The 17,362-nt window shown below is 46.8% G+C and overlaps 1 protein-coding gene across 5 annotated transcripts in view; it reads right to left on the minus strand.

Moving 5' to 3' along the window:
* ABCC5 (ATP binding cassette subfamily C member 5) overlaps positions 1 to 16,853 on the minus strand; it is a 78,527-nt gene extending 61,674 nt beyond the window's left edge. For 4 of the 5 annotated variants that reach the window (XR_012661535.1, XM_075099116.1, XM_075099113.1 and 1 more), the window contains exons 1-2: positions 16,753 to 16,844; positions 15,215 to 15,389 (exon numbers count right to left, since the gene is read on the minus strand). Coding sequence is in view for 4 of the 5 variants with exons in the window: in XM_075099116.1 (XP_074955217.1) it covers positions 15,215 to 15,343 (129 nt within the window). In the remaining variant the exon portion in view is untranslated. Of the gene's footprint in view, positions 1 to 15,214; positions 15,390 to 16,752 lie in introns of all 5 variants that reach the window. The other variant, XM_075099115.1, reaches the window with a different exon arrangement.
* Positions 16,854 to 17,362: the final 509 nt, after the last annotated feature.

A 17,362-nucleotide genomic window follows, 5' to 3' on the forward strand; every position in this document is an offset into this window, starting at 1 on the left:
TGCCCCCTCTGACTTTCTGCAGCTTGAGAGCGCAACAAAACCCTGCCAGCACCTGTTCTCATTATTTCCTTGTCCAACGAATTGGTCATAGCAATGGTAAGCACATAAGGTAATGTGAGAGCCAGAAAGATGACATGGTTGGCTCAAGACACATCATGACAGAAGTCTGGGTGAGGTGAAGAAAAGTTGTTTAAGGACAAGAAAAGATATTTGCTCACTCAATGAGGACAACAGTACCAAACTCACAATCCACATACTAAGGTCATGTGAGAAGGCCACAAAATTCAGAAAATTTAGGAGCCAAGCTACAAAGCTGTCAAATATACATCATGGTATGTTGGATGGAGGTAAGCAAGACAAGTTCTGTAGGAAGGAAGAGGGGCATCAGGAACCTTACACAGCAAGGTAGCAAGCAAACTCAAATTCATGAAATATAAGGACACTTCTGAAAAACCTGCTAAGCATCCAACATGAGCATTCATTTCTGAGGATGGGGAACAGGTAAAGACAAGATAGCTGTGTTGTATATGGGAAGGAAAACAAACACAAAATAGTGAGATCCTATCCTTTCACGCAGACAATCTCGTATTTAACAGAGAAGGCAGCAATTTATTGGTTTGACTACTGTTACATCAGATAATAGCAAAACCAGATAAGCCTGGAGGCCAAGCAAAACATTCTTCCATCCCTTGCTCATCTTGCAGAGGAAGAATTTGATATGTATGCAGGCAACATATGACCCAAACCCAACCCACCAAACAGCTATTGTGTCTTCTTCCATAAGGCAGAAATATTCCAGGGCTCAGATCACTGCAGGGAAGAAGCTGCATCTCTTCTGGTCCTTCTGCTACCTCACAAGGAACTAGAGCAGACATATAAAGGCTTCTTTTATTAATCCTTGCAGCTGATACAGAATACAAAAGCTACTGTGGTTGATTTACTATTACACAAAGGTAAAATTGTTTTGTTTAAGTAGTAAAGAACTCTTGAGTTGGCGATGCTGCAGAACAGGAACTCCCACCTCTTGCATTTAGAAGGCGGAGCTCAGCAGGCCTCCCCACTCCTTTGTTCAAGTCCCCGGTAAGGAGAGAGAAATGGGAACCTAACAGACCAGCACTGTAGAGCTCAGGACTAGGCAGGCATATGGGGAGAAGGAAAATTATACAGCCAGCAGTTCTGCTCAGTGCTTAAAGCATTCTCCATATTACAACTCCAGGATGAACAGCAATTTTAAAGTATTTAAGAGACTTCAAAGGACTGGCATTTCAAAACAAGATTAGTTACTAGTTTGTACGGGCTGGGGAAGAATAGGATCAACTGTTCCAGGTAGCTTAACGACAACTAAACCAAAATATAACAAGAGTCTAGAAAGAGATATTCTGAAGTTGTAATTACATCATTCTTCCCAGAAATTCCTCTGAGTCTTTCCAAGAATAACCCAACTTGGAAGTAGTTAGGGGTTTTATATGCTACTTTTGCGGGTAGCACATGCAACCCCTAAAGCACTGTTATCCAGGCTTCTGGAAGTCACCAAATCCAAGAGCATCTAAAAGTTAAGTAGGCTTGCAGATCCAAACATTATGAAATCTGCCATTGCTTGTTGAAGTAACAAGTGCTCTATGTACTTTATACTCCACTAAGACAATTTTCATCTTCTAACTGGATTTGATGCAGTACACATTCTACAGAAGTATTAATAGGGGGATTTGCAGCATTAGACTCCCAGCCTACACTGTAGCTAGAATACTTTATAACACCCTGCCTGATTACAACATGAGCCTATTTAAGACTAGTTTGGTGTATCATCCACAATACCAGCTGTCTCCCTGAAGGAAAGGCAGCAAGGAGCAGGCATTGGGCTAGATAACAAACAACAGGTCTGAGGAAGGAGGCACTGATCCTTTAGACACCTGCAAACATCAATTGCAAAGTATAGACAGCCCAGCTGAATTCACACAGCACCAAGATGAGACCACCAAATAGCTTTAGATGCCTAGAAATTACAGTTACAGCTTCCAGGACTGCCGTAATGAACCAAGTCAAGAAGTTAGGGACTCCATTTTCTTCCACCTCCTGACAAGTGGAGTATAAATCTGCTGCCTTCCCAGCTTCTGCTACAGGGAAAAATAGCTCTTTACAGCACCAACCATGTATCAAAATGCAGGAATAAGTGCAGCTGTGCCATATTTCTCTTAAGTGAAATGACAACTAGCTGTTCAGAAGCATGCTCTGACTTGATACAGGACTTCAGATGTTCAACAGCTTGAAATCCAGGCACATGTTACATGTGACTTTATTACACAAGACCCCTGCAATTGCTTTTCTGGGCTAAAGGCTAGCAGAAATTCAAATAGCATTTGCACCATGATTTCAAAACTAGCCTGAGTTTATACATCCTCGAGTTAGATGAGAAGTCTCCCAGTAGTGCCTGGCCCTAGTATTGAAGCTCTGTAGCCAAACAAGATCAGTGTATGTAGATTCATGATAAGCCTGAATATTTTAGTCACATACTGAACACTTCTAATTGATGTACACAGAGTCATTACCGAGAACATTAACAGGTATATCAGTTTCTTCACAAAACACTGCATATTTGACCTGGCCATTGAATTCTGGAAAACAATACAATTGGTGTGAGATGCTATAAAGTCTACCCTGAGAAGACCACTTACTCCTACAACCCAAGAAACGCAGCATTTAGCATATACTGTTCATTTTCCAATTCTGCAACATTGAATGAAACGTATACATCTGATAGCAGCTGTCCTCCTGCTTAGTCTTCTAGTACACTAGAATCCACGACATGGTTTTACAGGAAAACCTAATATTCATGATCATATTAAAAAGATATAGGATTAACTTGGAGACAAGATATTACCCTCATCATAGAGCACTGCATCTACATAATTCGAGCATGCTAACTATAGCCACGAGGCACGCTCTGCCACATCCTCCGGAAGTCACCTGATCTCCCTGTACTTCAGCTGTTCTACTACAGCATTATGTTTTCAGCCCTCTGAGCTGATGTTACGGGTGCTGTAACAGATCTGGTCCACTGCCTGTTAGTCAGGAAGAATTGCTTTTAGATTGTGTCCTACCTGCTTCCTGCCTCAGTGCCCTCGCGCTGCAGGAGGTTGTTCACAGCAGGGGAATAACACTCCAAAGCAGGATGCATAGAGGAACATGCCTCACCTTGCAGAGCTTTATATTTAAGGTTTCCCAAGATCACTGGACAAACACTTTCTTCCATACTTTGTAGAGGAATTAAGTGACCATACAATTTAAGTTGAATAGCTTGTTTCCCATTTTATCTTAACAGCCCAGGTATTAAGTGTCTCTATGCAGTCAGAGTCTGTTAAATACACCGATGCATTACACTGCGAAAGCTGAAAATCCAGTTATCAGTTGACATTAAGAGTTTACATTTCTTTTATATACCTGTACCTGTGTCCATTTTACATATTTTATTGCGTTACTACCTAAGTACTCACTCACCATATATGCAGCTACAAAATGAGAAAATAAAGTTATCCAAGACCACACTTGTGTGTAATCCATTATTAACAGACCAGAGATCTTCAAGCTGCTATGTCCAGCTATGTAGAGCACAACAGCAGCAGTTTCAAGTTTCAGAAATATATGAACACACACATCCACATTTCCTCTACTCTTGCGCATCTCTCCTAGCACAGCCAAACACCAGTGAGATGCTCAGCTGGGTGGCAGTTGAAATCAAACTAGCATTTGGGCAGTTACCTTGATCACTAAGTAGTCAGTTGCAGCTTCACCTTCTCATGCAGTGAGCACTCACATTAGCTCAAACTACTGCAGCTTCTGGCCGTTATCTGAGCCAGCCGTATAGCAATATCTTTCTGTGTAGAGACCAATTCAGAACACCTACATCCCACAGCAACCTACTCAGGCTGTTATTCCTCAAGTTCTGTATTCGCTTGATTATGAAAACATGAAGTGTTCTAGAAAAACACAGAGACATCCAGCAACTTCAGCTACAACTAAAAGCTTATAGTTAAGCCATCTAGAAGGCCTGCTCTGTGCGTGGAGCACCAAGGCAACAGTACCCAGGCTACGTTCACATTCCTATTTTTGAACATGTTTAATGATTCCATGTTGTTTAGTACAGTTGGTTCAGATACTTCAGATGCTCTAGAGTTTGAGAGGCAGTATTGCTCTGACTATTGGACAGTCAGACAGCGATAAATCACTTCAAAGCTATCAGTGCTTGAAGGATTTACATCAACTCTAGCAAGTTTTGATCACATTCTCTGCTGTCTTTGGCAAAAGCCTGTCAGAGACAAACCTGAAAAATAAGAGATCAAGGTGAGGACAGCAGCATTAGTAGGGCTTCTGATAGCTAAAATTAACATGTTTTTACTGTATGTTTAAGCAATCTCTATAGTATCACACTGCCCAGTGTCTTCAAGCACAGCAATCTGCCCTTGAGGCTTACCACAGATGCTGTAGATCAGTCATTATGCTTCAGCAGCAAGAACCTAATCCTGAACACTACATTCCAGTTAGAACCAATTACAGCTTGGAGTACAATTCATACATTAGTGCCCTAGCATTGTTAACTTAGGGACTAGAATTTCAAAAACTGAGTTCTCACAAGCATTGTGTATCATGAGATTACACTGCTTCTACATCCTCTTCTGTCGTTGCAAATATAATGGGGTAGGGGAGTAAAATACTCAGTTACATCAACTAAACATGAAGTCTACATTTGAGAAGAGCTTATTCCAAAACCACTTTGAGAATAAACTATTTCTCTTCCTCATCTGCCATTTTACAGTATGTTGCATGGACACAATGAAATCTGCCCTCCTCCTCAGGCCATACTGCTTCCATGAGAAGAACTAAATAGAATTACTTCAAGTACAGCTTGAAGGGCACACAAGCATTCCAAGAGCAGAAATTTCTAAATAGGTAAGTATAAATCAATATTTTTAAATCCCTTAGTTTTTATTCACTGGTAATGTAACAGCTTCTTACAGATGAAGACTGGCTATAGTGCTAGGCAGCAAGTGCACCTCAAAGTTATCTTCTTTCAGAAGAGCCATGCCCCTACATACAATAAGCCCAATTAGTACAGTATTATGCATTGGGAACATGTAGTTAACACCTTATTTTGTAAGCTACATTGATGTCTCCAACAAAGACTTAAAAATCAATTGTTATAAGAACACACTGCAGAAACTTACTCGTGAGGTGAACATATGCATTTCAGTCCCAGAGTGCCTATTTCAGAGGTCCAAATTTCTATAGCAACATTCCCATTAAGCACCAGGAAATGCTGGATTAGACCTACTTATATTGCAGCCTGCTTTCAATTATGATTCCAGGAAGCCCATTTGAAAAGCTCCTGTCTTTCAAGAAGTGATCTTTCAGGCTGTGACCAAACAATGTTTAAGCTTCTAAGGAAAGAATTGCAAGTTCTTTTTCATTACTGTCATGAACACCCATTACAGTATCCTTTCCGCAGTGAACCTGAACACCAGTATGGAGGTTTCAGGACAGAAAGAGCAAAGCTGAATACAACCTTTATGCAAGGCAAAGATGACAGGCATATAAACGGGCTCTGGGACCTTGACTGAGTAGTATAGAAGGCCTTTTACCTACCAAGATCTCGATGAGAGAATCGACTAGTCTTGTCCACTTCAAGTTAAGAAGGATGTATAAAAATGCAGCAATACAGGCAAGAGAAAAACCAACAAGTCATGTTACTGATCAGTCAAATGTACCTGCAGCCCTGCCAGAAGTGGTGTCGTGGTTTAGCCGGCAGCTCAGCCCCACAGTCGCTCGCTCACTCCCCCACCAGTAGATGGGGGAGAGAGTCAGAAGGGTAACGCTTGTGGGTTGGGATAAGAACAGTTTAATAATTAAAATTAAAAGAAACAACAATAGAAATGCAATGTAAAGGAGAACAATGACAGGCACAAAGCCCCGGGGGAGGGGGGGAAAACGAACCGCCGAAACAAACCACACACGCCGCAGCCACTCGCCACCCGCTGACCCGATGCCGCGCCGCTCCCGAGCCGTGAACTGCCCCCCCCCCAATATACCGGTCATGGTGTCACGTGGTATGGAATGAACCTGCCATTGGCCAGTCGGGGTCAGCCGCCCCCACCACGGCCCTGCCCCTCCCAGGCCCCCCCCACCCCATGCGGCAGAGCGCGGGAAGCTGCAAAGGTAGCCAACCCCCACAGTGAGGAGAATTAACCCCTTCTCAGCCAAAACCAGCACATTCTCCACCCCTTATTCCATACCCTTTACACCATGCCCAGGTCCCATACGATGCAATACAACCATACCAACCACCACCACTCCCCTTCCCATCCTTTAACATAATACACAGACATCATTCCCTTAGTTCATGGACCCTCCCTGTAAAACGTCCATTAAAATGTCCATTGAGTTCACCCAGTCCATGACTCTGGGCTCCATCTGCCCTATCAGTCTTTCAGGGTGGGAGAGATGGTGTGTGGCATTGGGTTGCTGCATACCGAGTCAGTCATCGTTCCATCACTGCTGCACGGCTTGTTTCACTGTTTATCTTCCATGGGTTGGGAGGCTCATACTCTGATATCATTGATACAACACAGAGGTGACACAATATTATATAGCAGTTCACATTGTGCCATTCAGTTCATTGACTGTTTTTGCCCAAAATCAAATCCCCTTGAGGCACACATCGGATTTCTCCATCCTCCTGCATCACCCACCAAGTGCACCCAGGTCCTCAAGCAAAAGCAATCCCACAAATGGGTTTGCCTTTGCCTGAGGCAGGAAGAACCCAGACTGTTTTGCCCAGCATACTTTTTGCATGCACTACAGGGACTCTATCCCCTTCCACAGTATGTAGGATTTCTGACTGGGCAGGGCCAGCTCGGTTGGCAGATCCCCTCGTGTTGACTAACCACATGGCTTTTGCTAAATGTGTATCCCAGTGCTTGAATGTCCCACCCCCCATTGCTCTCAGTGTAGTTTTTAACAGTCCATTGTACCGTTCAATTTTCCCAGAGGCTGGTGCGTGACAGGGGATGTGATACACCCACTCAATGCCACGCTCTTTGGCCCAGATGTCTATGAGGCTGTTTCGGAAATGAGTCCCATTGTCTGATTCAATCCTCTCTGGGGTGCCATGTCACCACAGGACTTGTTTTTCGAGACCCAGGATAGTGTTCCGGGCAGTGGCGTGGGGGACAGGATATGTTTCCAGCCAGCCAGTCGTTGTTTCTACCATTGTAAGCACATGGCGCTTGCCTTGGCAGGTTTGTGGGAGTGTGATATAGTCAATTTGCCAGGCCTCCCCATATTTATATTTCAGCCATCGTCCCCCATACCACAGAGGCTTTACCCGCTTCACTTGCTTGATTGCAGCGCATGTGTCACATTTGTGGATAACCTGTGCAATAACATCCATGGTCAAGTCCACCCCTCGATCACGAGCCCACCTGTATGTTGCATCTCTCCCTTGATGGCCTGAGGTGTCATGGGCCCACCGAGCTAGAAATAGTTCGCCCTTATGTTGCCAGTCCAGATCCACCTCAGCCACTTCAATCTTGGCAGCCTGATCTACCTGTTGTTTCGATGTTCTTCAGTGGCCCGACTCTTAGGGACATGAGCATCCACATGACCTACCTTCACAACCAGGTTCTCTACCCGGGCAGCAATATCTTGCCACAATGTGGCAGCCCAGATGGGTTTGCCTCTGCGCTGCCAGCTGCTTTGCTTCCACTGCTGCAGCCAGCACCACAAGGCATTTGCCACCATCCAGGAGTCAGTATAGAGATAGAGCACTGGCCACTTTTCCCGTTCAGCAATGTTTAAGGCCAGCTGGATGGCCTTTACCTCTGCAAACTGGCGTGATTCACCTTCTCCTTCAGCAGTTTCTGCTACTTGTCATGTAGGACTCCATACAGCAGCCTTCCATCTCCGGTGCTTTCCCACAAGGCGACAGGACCCATCGGTGAACAGGGCATATTGCTTCTCATCTTCTGGCAGTTTGTTATAAAGTGGGGCTTCTTCAGCACGTGTCACCTCCTCCTCTGGTGATAATCCAAAATCTTTGCCTTCTGGCCACTCCATAATCACTTCCAAGATTCCTGGGTGACTGGGGTTTCCTACTCGGGCCCGCTGGGTGATCGGTGCAACCCATTTACTCCACGTAGCATCAGTTGCATGGTGTGTAGAGGGGACGTTTCCTTTGAACATCCAGCCCAGCACTGGCAGTCGGGGTGCCAGGAGCAACTGTGCCTCAGTACCAACCACTTCTGAAGCAGCTCAAACCCCTTCATATGCTGCCAATACCTCTTTTCCAGTTACAGTATAGCGGGCTTCAGACCCTCTGTATCCATGACTCCAAAACCCTAGGGGTTGACCTCAGGTCTCCCCTGGTGATTTCTGCCAAAGGCTCCAGGTAGGGCCATTCTCCCCGGCTGCAGTGTAAAGCACATTTTTTACATCTTGTCCTGCCCAGACTGGCCCAAGAGCTACTGCATGAACTCCTTCTCATTTAATCTGTTCAAAGGCTTGTCGTTGCTCAGGGCCCCATTTGAAATCATTCTTTTTCCGGGTCACTTGACAGAGAAGGCTTACGATCTGACTGTAATTTGGAATATGCATGCTCCAAAAACCCACAACGCCCAAGAAAGTTTGTGTTTGCTTTTTGCTAGTTGGTGGAGACATGGCTGCTATCTTCTTGATCACATCCATTGGAATCTGACAATGACCATCTTGCCATTTGATTCCTAAGAACTGGATCTCTTGTGCGGGTCCCTTCACCTTACTTTATGGCAAAACCAGCTTTCAGAAGGATTTGGACTATTTTCTCTCCTTTCTCAAAAACTTCTTCCGCTGTGTTGCCACACACAATGATGTCATCAATGTATTGAAGGCGTTCTGGAGCTTCTCCCTGTTCCAGTACAGTCTGAATCAGTCCATGGCAAATGGTAGGACTGTGTTTCCACCCTGGAGCAGTCAATTCCAGGTGTACTGGACGCCCCTCCAAGTGAAAGCAAACTGTGGCCTGCACTCTCCTGCCAGAGGGATTGAAAAAAATGCATTAGCGATATCAATTGTGGCATACCACTTAGCTGCCTTTGACTCCAGTTCACATATTGAAGTTCTAGCATGTCTGGCACAGCAGCACTCAACGGTGGAGTGACTTCATTCAGGCCACAATAGTCTACTGTTAAGTCTCCACTCTCCATTAGACTTCTGCACTGGCCATATGGGACTGTTAAAGGGTGAGAGGGTCTTACTGATGACTCCTCAGTTGGTGAATGAGTTTATGAATGGGGATCAGAGAGTCTCTGTTGGTGCAATATTGCCGCCGGTGCACTGCTGTTGTGGCAATTGGCACCTGTTGTTCTTTGACCTTCAGCAACCCCACCACAGAAGGGTCCTTCGAGAGGCCAGGCAAGGCAGACAGCTGTTTAGTTTCCTCCGTCTCCAAGGCAGCTACACCAAAAGCCCATCTGTAACCTTTTGGGTCCTTGAAATACCCTCTCCTGAGACAGTCTAAGCCAAGGATGCACGGAGCCTCTGGGCCAGTCGCAATGGGGTGCTTTTGCCACTCATTCCCGGTTAGGCTCACTTTGGCCTCCAATACAGTGAGCTCTTGGGATCCCCCTGTCACTCCAGCAATGCTGATGGGTTCTGCCCCTGTATAGTTTGATGGCATTAAGGTGCCCTGTGCGCCGGTGTCCGCTACAGCTTTATACTCCTGTGGGTCGCACGTGCCAGGCCATCGGATCCACACAGTCCAGTAAGCCCGGTTATCCCTTTCCTCCCCCTGCCTGGAGGCAGGGCCCCTCTAGTCTTGATCGTGGCATTTACGACTCGCTTCCTGTAAATTTGAATCAAGAGTCTCTCTATTAAGCTCAGAAATAAAATCAGCACCACTTCTTTTCTGTCTGGGGACCCACTCACTGGAAATTGGAGCAGCAGCTTTTCTGGAAGAGCCTCCCTGAGCAATTGTTCTTCCTTGCAGTTCACTTACTCGTGCCTCTAGGGCTGAGGTAGACTTGCCATCCCACCTCATCATGTCCTCTCCGTGGTCATGCAGGTAGAACCATAGGGTGGCCTGTGGTGTGTATCCTCTCCTTTGAGCCAAAGAACGCTTATTCCTAACAGCTGAGACACTACTCTGTCAAGGTGGGGAGCAGGACATATCTTCTTTGAGTTGCTGGACCTCTTGGGATAGTTTCTCCACAGCAGAGACGAGCGAGGAAGATACATTTGTTTCGTAATCCCGGAGCCTATCAATCACCTCCACCACCGTTGGTGTCTCGTCATCCTTCCAGGACATCACTGCCAATGAGTTTGCATGCGAAGATGGTGCACTCCGTACAAACTTCCGCCACATGGGTCGGGTGCACTCGGCTTCAGCTGGATCTTTGGATGACCGTTGGTCGTCCAGGTCACCATAAATCACCTCAAGCACAGCTAATTCCCTTAGATACTGGATGCCTTTCTCCATAGTTGTCCATTTTCCTGGGCGATATGTAACATCTTCTTTAAAGGGATACTTTTCCTTCGCTCCAGACAGGAGTCGCCTCCAGAGGCTGAGGGCTTGTGTTTTTTTCCCCAACTGCTTTGTCAACGCCCCCTTCCCCAGAAAGGGGCCCCAGTTGTTTGGCTTCTTTTCCCTCTAGTTCCAGGCTACTGGCCCCATTATCCCAGCATTGGAGCAGCCAGGTGACAATGTGCTCACCTGAACAACGGGTGAAATCTTTTCGCATATCTCGCAACTCGCTCAAGCACAGGGATCAGGTGGTCTCTATTTCATTTATGACTTCTTCCTCCTCTCCTCATGATGGCCCTGCTTTTTCATCATCCCGTTCTAAACGAGTTGATGTCTGCTTCCAATATTTCATCTTGTGTATGGGGGCAACTGATACTGGTACGGGTTTATTTTCTGAGCCAGCTCCAGTACTTGTGGGGGTTTGAGTGGCTGCAGTGCCTGTCTCAGGGCTGGAGTGACTACAGTGCCAGTCACTTTGCATTTCAATCCAGAGACCTTCTCTTCCCCCTGGGGGCACTGAATACTGTTGAGCAGGGCTTGGTATGCACGGGCCAGGCCCCAGCACATTGCAATTATCTGTGTCTCTCTGGAGTTCCCAGCATAACAACATACTTTCTCCAAATATTCTACTAGCTTTTTAGGATTCTGCACTTGTTCAGGGGTGAAACTCCGAAACACTGGGAAACTCTGAAACCTAGGGCCCACTGCCCTAGGTATTTGCCCATGCTATCCCACATGCCTTGCCACTCGTAAGTATCAAGCATTGGGGCAGATTTCTGGGTGATATTCTTAAGTTGCTTAGTCAAAACCAAAACAACATGCCCAAAAACTAACAATAAGTGCACCTTAACCACCCAAGCATGTTCAAGATATAAAAAGGTTGTTGTAATAGAGGCAGAGACATCATAGAACAAAGTTGCAAAGGTACTATTCTGTATTTCCTCCATATAAAATCTCTCAGAGGAGGAGGTATAATTGCTAATCGCCTCAACAAGGTGGTATCCAAAGTACAGTAACAGTTTCAGCAAAAACCCCAAATACCAGATAAAGGTGAAAACCAGTGTTTGCATAACAAATCTCATAGGCAAAACGTTACTAATCACAGCAGAACACAGCAGACTAAACAAACCAACACCGATCTTTAACACCAACTGCAAAAAGGACAACATGGTGCTGTGACCAGCAGCTGTTGTTATCTCCAACCCTTGAGCCCCACGTTGGGCACCAAAAAGACTGTCGTGGTTTAGCGGCAGCTCAGCCCCACACAGCCGCTCGCTCACTCCCCCACCAGTAGATGGGGGAGAGAATCAGACGGGTAACGCTCGTGGGTCGGGATAAGAACAGTTTAATAACTAAAATTAAAAGAAACAACAATAGAAATGCAATGTAAAGGAGAACAATGACAGGCGCAAAGCCCCGGGGGAGGGGGAACGAACCGCCGGAACAAACCGCACGCACCGCAGCCGCCCGCCGACCCGACGCCGCGCCGCTCCCGCGCTGCCACTGCCCCCCCTCAATACACTGGCCATGGTTTCACATGGTATGGAATGAACCTGCCATTGGCCAGTCGGGGTCAGCCGCCCCGCCATGGCCCCGCCCCTCCCAGGCCCCCCCCACCCCATGCGGCAGAGCACGGGAAGCTGGAAAGGTAGCCGACCCCCACAGTGAGGAGAATTAACCCCTTCTCAGCCAAAACCAGCACAAGTGGTCACCACCACTGGCCATTAACCAGTGGTCCTTGACTACCAGAGGCAGCATGCTGCTGTAGCCTCCTCAGAGGGAGCTACGCAGTTCTACCTCACTCTACAAGATAGCAGGTACCTATGCAACACGTTAGCAAGAAGTCTACCTCACACCGTCTAAGTCTGCTGCAAAACAGTCCCAAACCAGTATTCCACAAAGACCCGAAGTTAGAGGTGAAATAACAGCCTTAATCTGCTTGCAGCGTATTACTTGCTCTACAGATCATGCCTACAGCTTTGTTATTTTCTGGTCAAGCTAGTTCAAATGTTAAGTTTTCTATAAGAAATTTGAGAGTCTCAGAATCTATTGATGGCACACTGGACTGTTGTCCAAATGACAGAGTTCCACTACCCCTCGGTCTGAACTGCTGTGGTCCTACCCTTCATCATGTCAGCCCTCCATTGTGTTGTGTCATTAGCTGTGCCAACATGTGCCCAATAAACCAGCTTAGGCTTCTGACCTAATCCCAGGTTTCATAACAGACAAAGTAGAAGTACACAGTCCCTTCTCTCCCCTTGAAACACTCTTTTCTTAACAGCTGAGCTACAGCTTCTAGTCTTTTATTATAGGCAGAGAGGATGCGCTTGACCAAACAGGCAAAGCTCAGCCTTATGAAAGAGAAGTCTTTGTTTATCCCCATTACCAAAAATATAAAGCATCCCAAGAAGTGATAAGGCCAAGAATGCTGCTGAAACCAGAGCTTGTTTCAACTAGAGAAGAAGCTTGGAACATACAAACATGTACATGTAACTTAGGTGTTATGAATACAGCTCCTTTTACTTAACCTCAGTATTTTACAAGTAAGTAGGATTTAATCTCACTGACATGCAGCAATAATTTCAGATCTGTTTGTGTTTATTAATTGTATATATCCAAGCTATAAGGCTAGCAAAACAAAAAGGGTACCAATGTTTGAGCTAAAAATTAACTCAACCTTGGCATACCAAACAAGCTAACTAAGCAAGTAAAATGTCACAGTACCGCCTTGTCAGAACTAGACAAATCCATTAGCAAGATAAATTAGGTTCATTCCTCTTCTGAGAGAGACCAAAACTGACACAGTTCTAGGTCAGACCTGGGGTAAGCCATTTCCTTGCATCAGGAATCCCTGCTTTGCAATTAGTATCTGGGTCTACCACCCTGGAGTCATAGGCAGCAAACCAAATGGTAGAGGTAGAAGGGCAAACAAGACTGCAGCAACAGAGTTAAGCTGACATGAAGCTGCCTTAAAGTTAGATATTTCAATGCCATGCTGTACAGATGTGCATGACACTAGTTACTTTCAGCCCTCAGAAAAACAAATATGCTGGTTTGCTTTCATTCATTCAAAAGGTTTACAGGTAAAAATCAGGATTTTGCCCTCAAAAGATAAACTAGGTATCAAAATGACTAGATGGTGCAGACCAACAGGCAGAGATAACATGCTATAATTACTGCTTAACTCCACTGCCACTGGTCAGGAAACACAGCTGCCCACCAATGGCATCACTGTTGTCACCAGCAATGTGGCAGGGCAGGTTTTCTACTGGATTGTGTACAGCGGACAACAAGCCCATGACATCAACATAATAAATGCCACTAAGAAGCTGCACTGGCTCCAGAGGGCTCTTAGTTCTGCATCAGTGCCTGCTCTAATGCAATCACTCTACCTTCCTCTGAACACTGCCAGCAATAGTCTGCTGAGTCATAGAGCCTGTAGGGACACTAAAAGCTGCAGGGCCTGCAAGTGCAAACTGCACTCAGCCTGCTGCAGAGCAGATCACTCCAATCTCAAAAAACAGCAGTGCAGCACCACTAGCCCACACAAACACACACCTGGCAAAACCCTGTAAGCCCCAGTGAAACAAGGTAAGCCTTGTCTGAGGTATGTAGTGTCTCAATGTCTAGTACAACACAGCAAGACTTAAGTATTTAAAAACAGTCTTCACAATATCTCCATACAAATAAGGTGAGTTCCCCTATTTCCAACCCTCTCACACCAGAGCTGTCACAGGCAATCTATACAGAACACCCAGCCACACATTTGCAAGCACCTTGCCATTGCAAGAATAAGACATATGTAGAACTTTCTGAAGAAGAAACGAAGTTAATACTGCCTTAGTATTTTAGGAAAGGTTAGTAAGAGGACATGCAAGAAAATATTTCACTCCTAGCATTCAGAGCAGCTGATGTCTTTAATCTTCTTCAGCTTGCACAGATTAGTTTCAGACCGTACCTTTCACCAGTGTGGGTGTTTCCCTTTACATGAACTTTTTTTTGCCCTATAGCACATCATGGATGTACTCTTTCCAGCGAGAACAATCTCTAAAACTTAGACACTCAGAACAATGACATGCAATCTCTAAGCCAGTGGTTATTTCAAGATCCAGCTCTCAAACTAGAAGTAATTATCACACCTCACCATGTTAAATACACAGATGCATAAGAAACAGTGTTCAATACATATTACTTCCATCTGAGGTGAAAAAAGTAGAAGTCTTGCTACTAGACCAAGCTAGACATCTGCTTTAGAAAATTAATCCTTGAGAAAAACATGGCATGATTAAGAGTTTTTTCAGCTGCCTACACTGAATGGTACATGATTTCTGCTGAGCTCTCCACCATTCTTACGTGGTTGTAATGATTCTCTTAAGTACAAAAGCTTAAAACATTTCCTGGATTCACATCAAGATCTGAATACTAGAAAAAAGTCTATTTTGTTAAAATATTACTAAAAACCCACATTTAAAAGCAAAAAAAATTGCTTAGTAAGTGCTCAGGCTTGTGACTAAGATAGCCACAGTACCCCTTGGAATGACCTCTTCCAAACAAAAGGGAATATTCCTTGACCTTCAATGCAGTGAATCTATACAGAGCTGGCACCACAAAAACCTGCTGCTGCATGTAATTTAATAAGTATAAGCTGCAATGAACAAATAAACTGACCTTATGTTTAGCATGCCGAAATTTTGACCCTTCCTCCTCTTCATGCTGCACCGAGTTGGCTCTCTCCCTCACACTTCTATACCCAGGACTGGGTATAATGTAGTCTTTTCCTATGTCGATGTCTTTCATCTTCTGTAAACGCCAGGGTTTACACGTGTATTTTCACCCCAAATATCTGAAAAATAATTAAATTGCACTTCATTACATGCTACACCCAACACACCAGTTCCTTTTAGTCATCTATTTTTCAAGTTTATTTTTTAAATAAAAATCAGAAGTCACTTGGAGTTTTATTACAGCAGGACTGTAATAATGTGACTTTAGAAACCCACACAAGACTAACTTCTCCTGCACTAGTTTAAAACCTACCCTGAGGTAACCAAATAGTACAGTGATCCTCAATGCACTAGAGTGCTATCATACTTCCTCCCTTAGAACTCTGAAATACAATCACGCAACCTGACAGATTAAAGTAATAACTACAGTATTTAGTTGAAGCCTTGAGAAACTTGACTTGGAAGATCAAATCCCCAAAATCTTTTGTTAGTGTCTGAAGCTGCACATACCCAACAACATACTGGTACAAAGTTTTGCAAAACTGATTTCTCTAGAGGTGTCACATGATAAAATTAGTTACTACATACACACGCTAGAGAAGTATATTTATTCTTTATAGCACTATTCACTCACTCCATAGGCTTGAGCTATTATTAACTATGACCATACACAGGAAGGAGTCACATCTTCAGTGCTGCTTCGTGAGGCTTTCCCTCAACCTATCACACTGCACTGTGAGGTCAGAAAAGAAAATCACCTCCCACTGCAAGACTTTGTTTTGTAACTCTGCTTTATTGCATTCTGTCACTTGCCTTAAACCAACACGATGGAAGAAGCCTGATTAAGTTACATTAGTCAGACTCTGCATCAGCAGGTTCGGCTTGGTGCTCTGGGCTGCCACCTCTCCGCCTCCTGCAGAAGGAGCCTCCTTCCCCCACAGGCTGGCACAAGCCCGCTCCACCGCAGCCCTCCAGCTGCTCCCCAGCCCCCCGGCCGCCCCCCACCCCGCAGAGCCCGGCGCTGCTCCCCCACCCGGGGCGGCGTGTGGCAGCGCCCGGCGGGGATGCTGCAGAGCCAGCAGCAGGTCCCGGGGCTGCTGCACCCTGCTGGCTCTGCATCTCTCCTGCACCAAGGATACAAGCCAGCCTCCCCCGACCCGCCGCCCCCCGGCAGCCCGGGGGGTCCCCCCTCCATGGCGCAAGCAAGAAAGGCCCCCCCGCCGCTCGGGGACAGACCCCCGGCTCCAGACGGGGTGGGGCGGACAGAGATGGCCCCGCGTTGCCGGCGGGAGGGGGCACAGCGCGGCCCCTTCACGGGGGTGAGGAGGGGGGCTGCTCGGCCGGCCTCCTCACGGGAACGCGGGCGGCAAAGCCGCCGCCTCGGCCGCGCGGCGCGCCCCTCACCCACACAAAGGGTGGCTTCCCACCTCCAGCCCCCCATCACCACCCGTCCCCAGTAACGGGCGGGGCGGCCCCGCTCACCTCCGCCCAGCGCTGACCCCCGCTGCGGCTTCTCCGCTCAGCGGCCGTGAAGCCAAACAACATCCCTTATAGCGGTTCCGGCGTCACCACCGCGCCTGCGCGGGGAGGTGGGCGGGGGAGGCGGTGGTCATTCCTTCGCGACCCCCTAAGGGAAATGTAGTCCTGGCCGCCGCGCCGCCGCCCCCGGCCTGCGGCCTTTGAACTACATTTCCCCGAATGCCCCGCGCGGGCCACCCTCCGTTTGTCCGCCCCTCCCGGCCGTGCCCAGCACGCTCCCTTCCCGCCGCTCGTGCCGCAGCGTGGGGGGTCTGGAACGTTCGCCGCAGGCCGACGCGAGCCGCCGGGGCAGCGCGATGCAGGGCGCCGCGATGCAAATGCAATGCGGTGCAACGCACTGCAACCTAACACATCCTAACGCGGCGCAATGTAGCGCAACGCAGTACTGTGCGTCCCGTGCGGTGCGGGGAGGAGGGGCCGGGCCCCCGCCCCGAGCGAGTGCGGGGTGGGAGGAAAGACCCTGCTCTCTGCTCGGTGGGCAGCACGCAGAGCCGAGGGACCACAGCCGAGCTGGGGGGGGTTAGATTCTCGGCTCCCCACCCGTCCCGCCGCA

This window comes from Phalacrocorax aristotelis, chromosome 7, assembly GCF_949628215.1.
Source record: "Phalacrocorax aristotelis chromosome 7, bGulAri2.1, whole genome shotgun sequence".
NCBI lineage: Eukaryota > Metazoa > Chordata > Aves > Suliformes > Phalacrocoracidae > Phalacrocorax > Phalacrocorax aristotelis.